This window comes from Mastomys coucha, unplaced genomic scaffold, assembly GCF_008632895.1.
Source record: "Mastomys coucha isolate ucsf_1 unplaced genomic scaffold, UCSF_Mcou_1 pScaffold14, whole genome shotgun sequence".
NCBI classification, from domain to species: domain Eukaryota; kingdom Metazoa; phylum Chordata; class Mammalia; order Rodentia; family Muridae; genus Mastomys; species Mastomys coucha.
In genome coordinates, this window is record NW_022196896.1 from 8,956,197 (window position 1) to 8,973,230 (window position 17,034).

General features: G+C 36.3%; 1 protein-coding gene across 3 annotated transcripts in view; it reads right to left on the minus strand.

The window, feature by feature from the left end:
- Nucleotides 1-938: 938 nt before the first annotated feature.
- Nucleotides 939-17,034, minus strand: part of Epha7 (EPH receptor A7) — a 156,328-nt gene continuing 140,232 nt past the window's right edge. For all 3 annotated transcript variants that reach the window (XM_031366470.1, XM_031366469.1, XM_031366468.1), the window contains exons 13-17: nt 15,811-16,020; nt 14,956-15,105; nt 6,904-7,097; nt 5,798-5,953; nt 939-4,496 (exon numbers count right to left, since the gene is read on the minus strand). In XM_031366470.1, the coding sequence (XP_031222330.1) occupies nt 4,382-4,496; nt 5,798-5,953; nt 6,904-7,097; nt 14,956-15,105; nt 15,811-16,020 (825 nt within the window). In that variant the 3' untranslated portion in view covers nt 939-4,381. The remainder of the gene's footprint in view (nt 4,497-5,797; nt 5,954-6,903; nt 7,098-14,955; nt 15,106-15,810; nt 16,021-17,034) is intronic.

A 17,034-nucleotide genomic window follows, 5' to 3' on the forward strand; every position in this document is an offset into this window, starting at 1 on the left:
AATGATGAATATCATAAATATTAAAATAATCTTTGTTTCATAGTGATCACATGCTTATAAATTATATCTTAATAATTCTGGGGAAAGACAATTGTGAAAAAATAATGCCTTTACAGCACATATAGACACAGAACTTTAATAGATGTCTGCTCATGTTAGGGATTTATCTCTGTGTTCTGAATTGTGTAATCATTCATATATACAACTAATGGTGGGACTTTTCCCTCTTCGTTATTGCCTTACATCTTTGCCCTTTATATTATTAGTGTTTTCAGTAAGAGTGGGCAGGGTAGTCCTAAATTTCAATATTCTCCTTGCATTTTGGTTCAGACCAACATGAGCATCATCACAGATAAGATTGCCTTACATCAGCTCTGGATACTTCAACACAGTGAGCATTTTCTTGACATGTCTGCTACTTTTTGTTCACCTTTAGATGATGATGCTGTAAGAGACCTGGGTTTTCTTAGTTTCATTTGCAAGTTGATTCCTAAGCCAGGGTCTGTGCAGCTGGATCAGAGAACTAGTTGGGTCACCTTTCCCTTTGTGCTGGTTCCTGTTTGCATTACCCAGCAGTAAAAATGCAAATGTTTCCCAGTGTCACTCTACTTTGTCAGTTTGGCACAGTCAAAGGCCAGCAAGCAACTACTTTCTTTCTTATGCAAATATTCTTGGTATTCTCATGTAGTTGCTTCAGGAACAAACAAAACCAGATTTTTAACTCAAATGTTCAACAATCTGGCCCTTTGTAAACAGTCTTGTTATTCCGTAATAAATGATTAGAGTGAAATTAGGTCAGTGTCCATGAGAGGGGAGGAGGAATAATCAGTTTTATTCATATTCTGATCAGCCCACTCAACTATTTTCACAAAATCTTATTAGGTAGGAAAGGAAAGCATAAGGAATGTGAAGGAACCCACCAATGACTGGAGACAGGATTTTCTTTACATTGTCTAATAGACTCGTTTATTATTTTAAGCTGGTAAAAAGAGACTTATGATTCGTGTTGAAGAAAGAGTTATTTGTGCTTGATACATTGAAGACACTGTTCAAAAGCATTTTTGTCCTTATAAAAGGATGACCCCTGTAGTAATTCTTAGGCAAGGAGGGACAAAATTCAATCAACAAAAAGCATATTTCGCCCCGAGTTCCCCATGATTTCTCCACATATAGCAAAAAAATACACATCAGTAATTCATTGGAACATGCACATAGTGGGGGAGCAGTACAGTTTTGGGCTGCTCAGGAAACAAAAGGGGAGAGATCAGCATTACCTAAATAAAAGAGAGGTGACTTAAACCCTTTCCATTGTCTTAAAAACACCAAGAAGAGGAGCAATTAAAATATAGTCCTAAAGAGTGCTAGCTAATGTAGATTACATAAGTATACAATATGATTCAACTAATAGTGCTCTGAGAAGCATGAGCCTCCAGTCTAGTAAACAAGGCCCTGATCCGTTGCTGAGAAAATATTAGCTCCCAATGTAAGAAGTTTCTTGTATGTATCTCAGTACTGAACGCAAACCACGTGGTTTGGGTGGGCGGTGTTCTATAAAAGGTGTCCGTCTTAAAGGAGGCCATTCCCTGTTGTGTGTTCTAGACTTTTGGAATTCTCTGTCGGGCGTTTGCTTTCTCTACTTCCCCCCCTCCCCTGAGCACTAATTATCAAAAAAGATTTCAAGGTGCAAGTTGTACATTCTCATCGCAATAGCATCTCATCTCTTTCCGGAAGAGAGGATTACAATCAGGTTCACAATGCTAATTCCTTATCTCTTCACGTTTGCTTCGCGTACACGTACTTCAAAATCATAGTGTTGATTAGGCAAAGAAACATACAAACGAGAGCACGATGCAATCATCCACTTCCTATTGTGCTGTGTCTTTCCCATCCCTTCTCCCCTTTCCCTGTAAAGAGCTGTAAAAAATTTAAGGCAGATGAGGTATATTGCTGAAGGAAAAAGTTATTTCTTGAAAAGAAAACTAAAAAAAAAACCACTTTTATTCTGCCCTTCTACTCAAGAAAGACTACTCAACTATAAATCTATTACTAGAAAAAGCAGGAAAGACTGTCTGCATGTACCATACTGCGTCTTCTATTTCTAGAATGGCTTTTTGTTAATTTAATTTTTAATAGAAAAAATAAGCACCTTAAGCTATGAACAAGAAAAGAACTTCATTATTAGTGAGTCCGGAATCCAAACGGAATTAGAGAACACTCGCTCAAGCTCGCACTCATTCGCACAAAGGCCAACGCTACTGATTAGAATTGTAAAGTGCTATACTGAGGTTAAACACTTTTGTATACACTGCAGACACTGAAAAATAACCCTCAAGCACATTGTGTTATAGTTCCAAAAATATATTTACAGTCTATTACAAAGATTACAAATGGAAGTGTCTAGGGTGACTGGATTATGCTAATTAAAACTATTTTTACAGATTATTTTTTTTCCTTAGGGACAAAAAACATTTTAGAGAAATTAAAATGAGTTTTCTACTCAATCAAAAAATAAATTAAAATATCAAATAACACTGTACAGTGATTAAAAAGAAAAAAGAAGGGTAGGGAGGGGTTTGGGAAGCAATCCATTTGAGTTTTCTATAGCCATCTTTGGTCCTAAATGTGGGAAAACACATTATGTAGCACTGAAAATACCTGTTTCTTTGTGAAGCTCTGCAAGTAAAATAGAAAAATATAGAGCATTTTCATGTCCTCGGAGCCACTACTGAGAAATGTGTATACAAAACAAGACGGTATAAATAAAATTTACAAGTTTTACAAAGGAACATTTACAGATTTTGCTTGTTACCTGTTCTTTGTTTGTTTGTTTGTGGATGTCCACATTACCAAACAACACCAATTAGGACCGATCCCTGGGATCTTTCTCTAGTAAAATCATTATAAACAGCCCAATTTTCTTTGGAAGTACAACAGTTCGGTTTTGGGGTAGTTCATGATTTTTGTAACTTTTGAAAACATTACTCAAATATGTATACATTCCTGAAATAGCTATAAAGACACATTTAATTATTGCTTATGAAATTCTAACACAGTAACCAAATAATATGGTCTGATAAATAAAGTGGAAACAGAAAAGCCAGACCCTTTATTTCTTCCTTCTGGGGTAAAAGAGTTTTGACCTAAAAGAGTTTTTTGTGTGTGTCACTGTTCATAGATAAAATACCTCTGTGTTGCTTTCTTCTCACTGAAGTGGTGGGAATATTGGAGGCAAGTTTGTCTGTGAGTGGTGAGAAGTGAACTGCCCCTGTGATCTTGCTTCAGGGCAACAATAGAAAACTGAATTTGTTACTTTTGTATTTGGAGTGCATTCAACAAGAAAGAATACAAAATATAGGTCAACTATGTTCCTAAATTTCTTACTATCACAAGACTGAAACTCTTGATGTGCTCGGATTGGGTTAGCCAGTGCTGGAGAGCTTGGGCCTCCAGACTTGCTTTCACCAGCATCTTCAGATGAGGCCTCAGCCTTTTATCATATACACAATAACCTAAAATTTGACATATTTTTTTTATTAAATTCTGCCTAGTAAATCACTCTATAAACAATCTGTTAAAAGTGCCTTATAGTATTTATGGATCATTATTGCTTTCTTTTTTTTTTCATTGAAAAGTTAGTATGTTGTCTGATTTTTACAAAGAAAAAAAAATCCTGTTAAAAAATACCAGAGCTCTTGGCAACTTGCAATTCTGAACTACCTGTCAATCAGCAAACAATATCAAAACATCACTGGTTTAACAGAACAAAATGACACAGCCAGGATACCAAAGCCATGAAGGACAAAGTCATATCCTCAACTATGTGCGCAGTTTTGCTTTCCTTTAAGTTTGAGATTTTTCAAAGGTACCCAGTGTAGTAACGTGTCATAAATTTAACACTAAAAAGGTCCAAAGCTACAAATAACTTTCTAAAACAAAGTCCTTATGCAGAATAACCACAGATGGTTCTGGAAAAGAATAGTCTGAAATCACATATTTTAAGGAAAATATTTCATTGATTTTAACAATAAGATCATGATTTTATTTGACAAATATATTCTTTCTTAAATTCTTTATGTACATTTTAAAAAGTCTATAAGATAAAAAGGAGGTTCGAGAGCTCAAGGTGTTGGGATGTTTTTCAGGTAGTACTTTGTTTATTGTCTCTGCTGTGTTCCTGGCCACCAGTGGTGGATCCTAAATTCCCTTTTTGTATATTCTGGTGGCACTTAGGAGTTCAAGTCTGTAGGTGCTTCTAAAATCTTCTCTCTATTGTAGGAAGGACCCAGTATATCAACTGTCTTCTAGCAGCATTCTATGCGTATACTGAAGGCCAGAACTGTTCTCCTGCAGTCTTAAGCCTCATCTGAGGGAGGCCGATGTGTCACACTTGGATCCCTGTTCCGTGTAAATGCAACATTTGTGCCCGCATAGTCTGGATGCTGCTCATGATCTTCTTTTGATGGCCAACCAGTGTGATCCCTAAACTCATCACATCGCTGAAAAAGACAAGGGCATGCTTATCAGGTACATGACAAAGAACTGATCATGCTCTGCATGGTCACTGACGGTCAGGTCACTCACGTTTTCTATTCCCTTTAAACTGCCACGGACGAACTCTTAGGTGCTAAAGTCTTACTCCAAAGAAGATCTTATACTGACTTGTTTGGACAGTCTCATTTGAACAAAACTGGATGAACAAGTCTGTCTCTTAACTTACCGTACTGTTGCTTTTTAATTCATCTGAGATTTTATTTTAGAAGGTAATGAAATGTTACTTGAGACATCGGACATTGTAAATTATATAACTGGAAACATGGGATGTTGTAATAGTGGGAATAGTTTTTAGAACCCAGGAGAAAGCTCAGGAAGTCAATGTCACACAAAAATGTGCAGTGAGCTAGATTCTGGGAGTAATTCTGTACAATTGCATTCCTTCAAGTCAATAGCAAGAAAAAAACAGCTACATATGTGTACAATGCTATAGTCAAAGCTTACGTGTTCAGTAAGTTAACTATTTCGATGCTTGTATCTTTTCTAATAGTCACAAGAGTTGAGCTTAGGTATTTGCAAGCACCAGAAACATTGCAGTGGTGTAATACTATTGTATTGTATCACAGGTTCTTTCAAAAGCACAGAATTACAGAGATAAAGATTACTTTGGAAATACAGGTATAAGCACAGCAGCTTTATGTGTTGGTTGTTAGAAGAAAATGGAAGAGGACAGTGTGAATATGCTTAAGTTCACATGTATGTTATTTCTTCGTGTACATAGCAAGATTTGGTTGTGAGGGCTCCTAAGAGGGCTTTAGGAGAGTTTTAATGACCATTTAATCAATGATTAACTAGAAAGGAAAACTTATGTCTTTTGAGTTTAAATTCATAGTCATTTTAAAGCTGATTGCAGAAATATTCCTCAGTGAATAGGAAGCCGAATGACACAGTGGTTAATAAGGAGAAAGTCCCACTGTGCGGGGTCCAGGATGCTGGCCGCGGAGACAAATTAGATGTCAGACTCCTGTTGAGTCATCATACAGGATATGCAAATTTTCTGACCTTTAGCTTTATCATTTACAAAATGCCCACATGACTATTGATTTCATAAAATGGTTAATAGGCTGTTTAAGAAAACTATACTTAAAAGAATTGTTGTCACATAGCCATTCTTTTTAAAAGAAATGCCTTCCCCCCCTTGAATTTGTGATCTACAGACTTTTACTCTAAACAGGATAACCCAGCATATGAGCCATGGATTGTGCCTGCTCAATTATTAAATACAACTTAATAAGTGTAAACTTACTCGATAGTCATCCTGGCCACTGACTCGAGTGAGTTATAACCGGCTGCTGTGAAGTTGTCCTTATACCTTTCCATTTTAATAGCTTGCAACCATTCTCCAACTGAACAGAAGGCAGTGAAGTCGGGAGTGCTCTGGTCCAGAAGAGGGCTTATGGGTCTGGGTTAGAGTAAAACACAGCAATAAAAAATCTTCTCAGCAGTTACTAGGAAAGGATGTCTGGATACATACAAGGAGAAGGCTATAGGAAATACAATCAGATGTCGTATCCAAAACCCAAGCAGAGTAAATTATCCAGAAACTACAAATACCTGAATTTAAGTTTCATTGTAAGAGTGCTCACTGGCCTGTGTCTTCTGCATGCTCATAAACACTAAATAGGTGATGAAGCTTGGAGAGTCATATTTGTTCACTAGGTTTTCTACAAGTAGATGAGAGTAAAAAGTAAAAGATATCTGGCTGTATCCTAACTCATGCAGGGCATGAGGGTGCTATTCAGAGCATTAAAGATTTTGTTTTGGTGACATACTGGGGGTCCCATGGAGATAATAGACCCTATTAAGTGCAGCCCACAGTGCCGAGCCTTTCTGCAGCTGAAGCTGAAAAACTACTGCTGTGCCCTGTGCTCCGAGTGAAGGGACTGTACGTCCTAGGCATCTTGCATGGCATACGCTGAGTTACTTTTAATAATTTCTAACTCTACAGAAGCATTTATCAGATAAGAAAGAAAGACAATAAGTTATGTTATAGGAATACAGCAAAGCTAGAGCCACATAATAAAATCTAGATAGCAATGCACAAAAGCAATGCATGTCTACCTGGTCACAAAGACCCAGCCAGCACTTTCTGAGAAAGACACCTGATGTTCTCAGAAGTCCTAAGAAAAGAGAAGTCCAACAACAACGAATGGATTTTGTTAATTACTAAGTAAGGTAGACCATCTAGAAAGGAAAGGATAAAGCCAATAAAGCTTTGTAAACATGGCATTATGGTACAGATTTATGGTTGAACACAGACGTCAGTTTGCTGTTGGGGAAAGGGTGAGGAGGTAAATGGTTTGCGTGGATATTTTAATTACATGCCGTTTCATCTCACTGGAGAGTTCTTACCTACTACAAGTTCCCAGGGGTGTTTTCAGACTACTTGGGTTTCGAATCATTTTGTCTAGAATTCCGACTATCTGCTCAAACTTTGGCCTTTCTGCCCGTTCTTTCTGCCAACAATCCAGCATTAGCTGGTGAAGCCCAGCTGGGCAGTCCATGGGTGCCGGTAAACGATAACCTTCTTCTATTGCTTTAATGACCTGTTAGCCAAAAGGACATTAAAAAAGATTACCAACTGAGCTTCAATTACAATGAAATGAAATGCTTGGAAGGCAAAATGACTTATCCAGATAAGAGCTAGACATATTGCTTACAAAGACCTCTTTTTTTTCCAAAACATTCATGAATATATTAAGCATGTTATTATGGGGTCCGGGAGGTACAGGATATGATGACATTTCCTAGTTAATTCAGCAATAGGGAACAGCAATTAAGCTCACACAGGGAGCAAGAGATGGAAATATTTTTAATGCCACCCCAGAGGTTTTCAAAAGAGGACATGTTATGGAACTCTCTCAGCCAAATATAGTTGTAAGAATACACATGTGCATAGAAGTAAAAGATAATGAAAGTGGAAAAGGAAATTGAGTTACTGAAAGTAAGCCAAAGAGTTCCACTTTTTGATGTGAACAGATGACCCTCTTCAAACAAGAGAGCACACAATGTGAATGTGGCCTGTCAGAACCTACTATTGGACACACAGTTCTTTTAACTCCTGAGAAGGCTACTCTTCTGGGTAATGAAATGCAAGCGCTTGCTGGATACAGTTTGCTCTGGTGTGTGGAGGGTGGCTGGGTTCCTTCCTGTCTCCATTTTTACCTACCTGACAAACATAGAGAAAGCTTTACAGCAAACCGAAGTGGGTTTTTAGTCAAGGCTTAATGATTCATAGTACTGGTTTAAAAAATTTTTACCATAGACAATTTATAGATAAATAACAGCCAGCATAATTATTTGTATCAACTTCAAATATTAATTACAAACATAGAATAGGTTTGCATAGACATTTCTTTAAAGACATTAGAGAACTTATGTTTCTTTTCCCCAATGTTCTTGGTTATATGAAAAGGAAAATAATCTTAAAAATCTAAAACTATTATTAATCTGATCAGCACAGGGAAGACAATAGGAAGGCAAGCAATATCTAAATAAGGGCTTAAAAAACAAATAAAAATATTACTTAAGGAGAAATACAAACCCTTGACATTAACTAACATGATAGTATTAAAATTTTAAGAAAAGTCTGTGGTGTAAGGACAAATGCTTATGGTTTTTTGTTAGAAATTATGCTGGTTTAGTAAACTATGGTTGCAAAAATCACAACTTATTTGTGCAACAGAGACCACTCTATAAAACTACAACCAATCAGAATGCAAAGTTTTATAGCCTAACCACAAAGGATACATCTACTAGATACTCCCTCACCTAAAGCTCAGAGCTCATTGTAGAAGAGGAGTAAGAAAGACTGTAAGATAGAGTGGGACAGAGAGTTTGCTCTGAAACTGTCTCTTCTAGCAATGACAGTAGTCATCCTCATAAAGTTCACCAACACGATCGCCAAGACAGGAACTGAACAAGGATGACACCCATGAGTACGTCATAGTTGATGAGACAAAGCCATGAGCTCTTGACCCTACACTAAGAACTATAGGCAACTGAGGAAAGAACAGAAATGCTTCATGTTTAAATGAACACAGACCTGGCAGTCCTCTACTATATGTGTGTTGGGAGTTTAGAGGTCAGGTAGGGTGGAGGGTGGGAGCATCCATGTGGAGACAGAGGCATGGGGAGAAGTTATGGGATGTAAAAAGAAAATTAATTAATTACAAAAAAGAGAACAGGAGAAGTGGGCTTCCCTAGGGAAAAGCACCATTGGATGTCTAGTGCTAAACTGTTACCCTGAAAACATACAAGTAAAACTATATGGACTTAACGGATTATATTTAGGAACATGTACATATATACTATAAAAATATGCTTGAAATAACATCTGATTTTTAAAAAGGCCATGAATTTGAAGGAGAACTTGGATATATATATACACACACATACACACACACACACACACACACATATATACATACACATATATATATGTATATATATATATGTGTATGTATATATATGTGTGTGTGTGTGTGTGTGTGTGTGTATGAGGGTTTGAAGGAAGAAAAGGGAAGGAGGAAACCTTGTAAATATATTACAATCTCAAAAATAAAATTAAAAAATAAAGAAAATAAAGCCTTTTTAAAAAGAAACTACACAAAACTAACATTGACTTTTTGAAGAAATAAAGGCAGATATAGTCACACAAAGAACTGACAATAAATATTAATGACTTTGGTATTTTTAGGGATACTTGTCAACAAGATGTATGTTCTCTTGCAGGAGTAGCACAGAGAAAACATATGTAAAATGGAGGGTAACATGAATCAGACAACTAGCACTAATTTTTTTATGAGAAAAAATGATTGTACATATGGCAAACAAAGGTGAGTCCATTTTGTACTTTAAGAGAGACATGTATGCATACAGTATAATGTGAAAAGGCAAATAAACTTAATTATAGCAATATTTAAAGAGTGTTAACTATAAACTCCTAGTGCTAAATCTTTTCAAATTGTATAGTTGTTTGTATTATATTACTTTACTACAAATCTCATAGGCTTCATGGGTATATTACAATCTATACATTTAAAATTGAATGTATCTTATTGCCTTCAATCTTTTTCTATATCCTAGCCAGAAATCTGAAAATGGTACTGATTTCTCTTTTGTATGCATAGGCAACTAGTTACCACTTTTTCATCTTTCTGTGTCCTGAAAAATATGGTCTTGAAACAATTGCACTACATCTTATAGAATATAATTTTGGTCTCAGGGTCTTCTCCAAGTTTCTACAAGTATTGTTTATTTCTGAACAATAAAGGGGGAAACATTAAGTAGGGATGATTATGAGCATTAATAAAAGTTACATGAGCATTGACGGTTCCCAAACTGTAAGCATATATCACTGAAGAAACCCCCCAAAATACATCTTTGTCATATTTATCCCATGGACAAACATACAAAAATGGTAACTTTAAAAAGGATTGCATATATGTATATGTATTACAAATATTTGTACATATACATATGGAATCATATTTTTAAAGTTTTATTTATTTTTTATTTTATATGTATGGGTGTTTTGCCTACATATTTGTATGAGTAGCATCATGTGTGCCTTATGCCTACAGAGATGAGAAGGAGGTGTTGGATCCCCTGGAATTGAAGATATACACAGCTGTGAGACTGTTCCTTGGAATTGAACCTAGGTCCTCTGCAAATGCATTAAGTGTAATTAACCACTGGATTATAAAAAAATTCATCTCACATTCAAGTAACAATGTTGTTTTTGGATTCAAGTGTTGTATGTAAAACTCTTCAGAGAAAAGTAGATATACATTTGAATATCTAGGCTAAGTGATTTAAACAGTGGCTTAACCTGTGAAACATAAATAATAACTTCCCAAACATTATGCATTAAAATGACCACACAATAAGCACATGGTAAGTTATTTTCCCCATTGGGAAGAGTGACTCTTCTTTTACCCAAGGTTGCTGATACTGAACACACATAATAATTTTCTGCTTTGACACAATTTTACTTTAATCTCGATAGCATTCGCTCAGTTCTTATCATTTCCTCTACCCACCAGTTGGCTTTGCTGTCTGTACTGCTTTCGGTTGCCTTAGAAGAATAATGTAGGGACAATTATCTTTCTCTTTTCCCTTTGTTAAAAATCATCTTTTAAAATGCTTTTATGATCCTTCTGGCACTGTACTCATCAAGAGGGCTCCAAGCTTTCAAGATGTCTTCTAGGATTCTTAAGCTTAGAATCCCATATATGTTTAGACCTTTGAGCCAAGAAAGCAAGTACTGGTAATACCTTACAGGAAGGAAAGAGTTGATGAACTTTTGTAGGCATCCCATTGCTTTCTAGAAATTTATGAAGCCAACTGAAAAAACCACTGACCTCAGTGAAACACAATTCCTCTGACTGATTAGTGGGTTACATATTCACAGCATTGATTCCAGAGTACAGATCGTCAACACATCCGAGCATGGGACCTCAGTTTGGACCCAGAAGTTGACAATGACAATGTTGGCCTCGACAATCTAGAGACTCTCTGGTAGTGCTTTTCCACTTAGAGCATCTTGGCGCAAGTCAAGTTTTATTCTTCGATGATAAACTGGCCAACATGCTTGCACCTGCTTGGAAACTGATGTCCAACATTCTGTAGTTTGTTGCTGGTGCTGTTGTTAACTTACCAGAAAACAATACCAGGTGAAGACACAACTAACAATTATAGTAAATATTTATCATATTTCTACAATATGATTAATATGGATTTCAACTGGAATTATCTTGATTGTTACAGAAACAATCTTAAGCAAATAATACTAATATAGTATTAAAGTTTTCACCACATAAAAGAGTGTTCAAATCCCACAGTTATTAGGGAATTGGATGTAGGTGATCTGAACAGAGACCAGACAGCTATAAACTACTATACATTTCCAATGAGGAAACTAAGAATTGTTTTTTTACCCAAGTATTTAAACATTCTTGGAAACAACAAAACATACATATAGAGTGACCTATATATTCTGTGAATTTACATGTTGGGTTTGTCTCTACTGATCTATCCTCACACCTGTCACAAAGACGACCTCTTTGGTCTACACTGTTAGTATGATTTAGATATAAAATGAACCACTATAGTGTCCCCTTTTTACTACAGTAGGAGCATCAATGTTAGGAAAGGAATTAACATAGGCCTGTTGGTGAAAGGCCTGGATTAACTAAAAATAGGACAATTCATGACTGGCTCCAGAGTTTGCTCATCACTTTTACTTCTGATGACCTGACTCAGACTGCTTCATGTTACTAAACATGCTCAACTCAACTTGTGGGATTTTGTAAAAATCTACAGAAAAAAATTGCAATTTTGTTTCTATCTTAATATGAAAAGAATATGGCAATAAAATCACAGTTGACTTTTAAAAGGTAGAAGTTGAATGCTCATAACTTACCTCTAAATAAAGTTAGGCATATTATCTTTTCAAAGCTCCCTCCCTCCCTTTCTCTCTCTTTTTCTTTCTTTCTTTCTTTCTTTCTTTCTTTCTTTCTTTCTTTCTTTCTTTCTTTCTTTCTTTCTTTCTTCCTTCCTTCCTTCCTTTCTTTCTTCCTTCCTTCCTTCCTTCCTTCCTTTCTATTCTATGTGTTGGAGTGTCTTTCTTTATGTATTTATATGCAAATTTATCCATGGAAATCAGAAGAGAGTGTCAGCACACTGAAACTTCAGTAAGAAGTGTTTGTGAGTATTTCCCTAATTGTTTACAGAAAACTGAACCTGAGTCCTCTGAAAGAGCAGCAAAAAACTCTGGTCCTCTGAGGCATCGCTGCAAGTTCTTGAGTGACCTCTTAACTGATGAAATTAAGAAATCATCCTTATGCAAGCTCATTCTTTTTTAATCACACTTCCAACTACCTACAAGGAAAGGGATGATTTGTCTGCCTTATACTTTGATCACAGTAAAAAAAAAACACAACAAGAAAACCCTATTTCAAGTACTACAAACAGAAATAGACTATATATAATATTAAAATTTCATCCCTTGAAAAATAAATATTTCATTTTGACCAATCTAGAATAATCCCAGTTAAAAGGCATCTGTTATGAATGTCAAGAGAGTGTTTTCAAACTTTGCAATTATCCTAATGTTTCATCTCTTGTAAACACATAAATATTTTTTCTTTGAAAGGCCATTAAATAAAACAGGTAACTATCTACACTCCTTTCTGGAAAATGAAAGTTGGAAAATGTATTGGCAAAACTTCCTGTCTTAATTTCATATTACATATTACACTGTTTCAATTTCAGTTGAAACTACAGAAAATTATAGATATCTGAAAATAAAGATGGGCTATTCAAATGCTTATGAGGTGATGTTACTTGAATGTATTTGGCCATGCATATGCCTATTTTCTTGTACCGTATTCTAGTTTTCTTCTGTCTGGAATGAAGCCAAAGCCGCAGACAGCTCTTACTACCACTGGCCCCTTTGTCACCTACCCTTTCTATATTTCCTTATTGTGAGTGCTGACACTCCATCTCATACCACATTCGAACTACATTTTTGAAGATTTGAGTAGGAACAAAACCATAAACTTACATTGTGTTTTCGTGGTATCTTATGAAAAGCCTTTAGAATCCAATACATTTGAAATTTTAGGCCTTTCTAAAATACCTCACAGATGCCCAGCTGCTAACTTTAAACAATGCAAATGAATCAGTTCACTTAATAAATCTATCCAGAGGGTTGTGGATATAACTCAATGTTAGGGCACTTGCATATATGAAAAAAATCTGATTAGAGCAACCATCTCCAGAAATGCAATATGTTCCTATAAATAGCAAGGCTCCTAATGCATCAGGGAATCCACAGATTTATCCACTGGATAAAAATCCAAAAGAGAACCTTTTCTATTGAAAAAAATTAATTTTATCTTCAGTTCAACATTGAAAATGAAACATAATTCCTTAATATTACTGCTTAACTATAAAACAAAGGATGCTTCAATAGAAACATTAATATACATTTCTTTTTATGAACTCAGTATGTAGGCAATCTTTTGTACTATAAAAAACCCTTGCTCAAATTGAATTTCATCCTTCAGGATTAAAAAGTTAAAAGGTTGTCACTAAACACTGAACTCAGAACAAACCCCACTTCAGATATAATGCTATTTGACCAACAAAAATATTTTTGTTGTAACAGTTCTTTGTGATGTTCGTTTAAAAGAAAAACAACCAAGCAAACAAACAAACAATAAGATAATTTCCAAACTGAAAAGTATAAGGTTTTTTTTTTTCTCCTCAACCATTTCTGCTATGTTTAGAAGTTAAGTAAACTTTGAGTTTAAGTCATTTCACATTGCTGTCAATCCTTTTAGGCTTGAAACTAGTATGAGAGGAAAGGTGTCAGAAGAGATGAAACTCTATGGAGTATCTGGGGATGTAAATATTCCCTTTCTCTACCCCAAGGATTTGTTTGCCACATTTTGACAGTCCATGAAATCTTTGACATTGAAACCTGTCAAATATTAGCAAACTCTGCCTCTGCCAAAAGGAAGCATCATTTAGATTTTTTTTGTCTTTGAAACACTAAAAACAAAACAAAACCAGGAATAGGTGTATTGTTGAGTTCAAAAATACCAAAAACCATAAATGATTAAAAACCTCCCTGCTCTGAAGCATATGCCTCTTAGTTAATGTGGTGATCCAAAGCGTCACAAAGCATATCATGTACAGAACATGCCTTTACAAGCCACAGGAACTTGTTAGGTATCCTTAAATTATAAACAATGATAGTGATCTAATGAAAATACTTGAATTTTAGCTGTAGCTGATTCCTTTCTTTGCTTATGTCTATATCAACTTGAGAAGTACAGATCTACTTCATTTACTACTAGCATTCTTCTAAGTGGAAGTGAAGACCATCCTGCTCTGCTACATTGGTGTTACCCAATTCTTTAAGAGGCTCCCTTTGTGATGGCCTTGTTGAGCATCAGTGGGAAGAGAAGCCCTTGGTCCTATGAAGGCTTGAAGCCTCCAGGAGAGGCTAGAGTGGGTAGGTGGGTGGGAGAACACCCTCATAGAAGCAAGGGGAAAGGGATGGGATGAGGGTTTTCAGGGGGAAACCTGGGAAGGGGATAACATTTGAAATGTAAATAAAGAAAATATCCAAGAAAAATAAAAGAAAAAAAAAGGAAAAAATAACAGCTTCAGCATCGTATTTTGTCAATAAAATTAAAATAAAAATGTAATTATTCTAAGTTAAAAAAAACCCTCCAATTCATGATAATTATTAACATCATTGGCATTGATAATGATCGCAATCTAGGAAACTATATGTTTATAAATCTAAAACAATGTGTCCTTAGTGAACCATTGTCATTGTTACATGAGAAGTGGGTGTGAATGTCTAAGTCTTGTCTGTATACCTACATCTTGATTCGACATGTCCCAATAAGGTCGTTCTCCATAAGACATTACTTCCCACATGACAATCCCATAGCTCCACACATCACTGGCTGAGGTGAATTTCCGGTACTGAATGGCTTCAGGTGCAGTCCACCTTACTGGAATTTTTCCACCCTGGTATATATATAAAAAAAAAAAAAAAAAAAAAAAGAAGACGCTGACATTTTAAGTATGCACAGTGGCTTATATATCATTCATGGGCACACCATCAAACTATTTTAAGTGTTTTGCCATGGGTTGGCAGCCCAAGCAGCATCAGGTCTGTGAACCCTGAACTTCTCTGTATTCAAAGTTACCAATCTTTCTATTAGGCGCTCATTATGTGTTCATTTCGAAGGCAACTGTACTTAATGGACCTTGTATGTGTCAGGTCGAGAGTCTAATGAATAGATAATGACAAATCAGACCACATTGCCAGTAAACTGGAGTGAAAAAATGTGGTATTTAAGTCAATGTTCACATGCCATCATTTTTAACTAATATCATAAAAGTCATGAGTTAGCATCCTTAGTCTTTTGGTGTCTGAATTTAAACACTATTATATTTACTTCTGTGATAACACACCAGTAAGTAGATATTATATTTAACTGAATAATATTTACATAGTATAAGTCCAGATAGCAAAACACCAGGGTAAGAGGTAACATTATTATTCTTCTCCCTTCCTCTCTGGTTTTATGTGTGGACTGCAATAATAACACCAATTTCCTCAAATGAAAGGAAAAGCTGAGGTCAATCTGCATGTCTCCTGGTGCTTCATTTTACATTAAGCCATTCTGGCAGCAAGTATAAGAAGCATACTAATGGGTGTTTTCTTACAGTCGTGGTGTAGACAGCTTCGGGATCATCCTCTATAACCCGGGACAGGCCAAAATCGGACACTTTACAAACAAGGTTGCTGTTGACAAGGATGTTGCGAGCTGCAAGGTCCCTGTGAACGTATCCCATATCAGCCAAGTATCGCATCCCAGCGGCAATGCCTCTCAGCATTCCTACCAACTGAATGACTGTAAACTGCCCATCGTGTTTCTGTAGGAAGACAAAAGAGAGTCCTGTTAATGGGACTTTAAAGGGAACAAAAGTTACCAGGAAACAAAAATGTATGTGTACTTGTAATTTACCACTGTATAATAGGAAGTGTTAATTAATGTTCTGTGTAACGTAGATAATTAGTGGAAAAAATAGCACATGTTGCTTTAAGTTGATAGTCAACATGATAGATCTGTGGTAATACCTAGTTAGTTATTTACAGATATTTGTTATTTTCATGATAACTGAAAATAACTGGCTATTATAAAAATCCAGCTATTTACATGCTAAAATACCAACAAAAGCTAGGAAATAGTATTGCCAAAATGTAAATTTTGATATATGTCTCCTATATGCCAAAATGTGTATTTAAATAAGAATGCATAGAGGAAGGAATGCACATGTATTATTTGTTCTCCAAATAGTAAAAAGAGAAATAGGTCAACTTTTTTTTTTTGTTATAAGGCATTTATTATAGAAAGGCGGAGAGAGGGAGAAGAGTAGAGAAGTAGAGGGCAGCCATGGCCACGTGGAGAGAGGGGGAAGGGAGGGAGAGCAGGAGGGCAAGAGGCAAGAGTAAGAGCAAGAGGGTAAGAGAGGGAGGCAAGGGTAAGAGCAAGAGGGTAGGAGAGGGAGAAAGGGTAAGAGCAAGAGGGTAGGAGAGGGAGCAAGAGTAAGAGCAAGAGGGTAGGAGAGGGAGCAAGAGTAACAGCAAGAGGGTAGGAGAGGGAGCAAGAGTAACAGCAAGAGGGTAGGAGAGGGAGCAAGAGTAAGAGCAAGAGGGTAAGAGAGGGAGCAAGAGTAACAGCAAGAGGGTAGGAGAGGGAGCAAGAGTAAGAGCAAGAGGGTAGGAGAGGGAGGCAAGAGCAAGAGGGTAGGAGAGGGAGCAAGAGCAAGAGGGTAAGAGAGGGAGCAAGAGCAAGAGGGTAAGAGAGGGAGCAAGAGGAAGAGCAAGAGGGTAGGAGAGGGAGCAAGAGGAAGAGCAAGAGGGTAGGAGAGGGAGCAAGGGCAAGA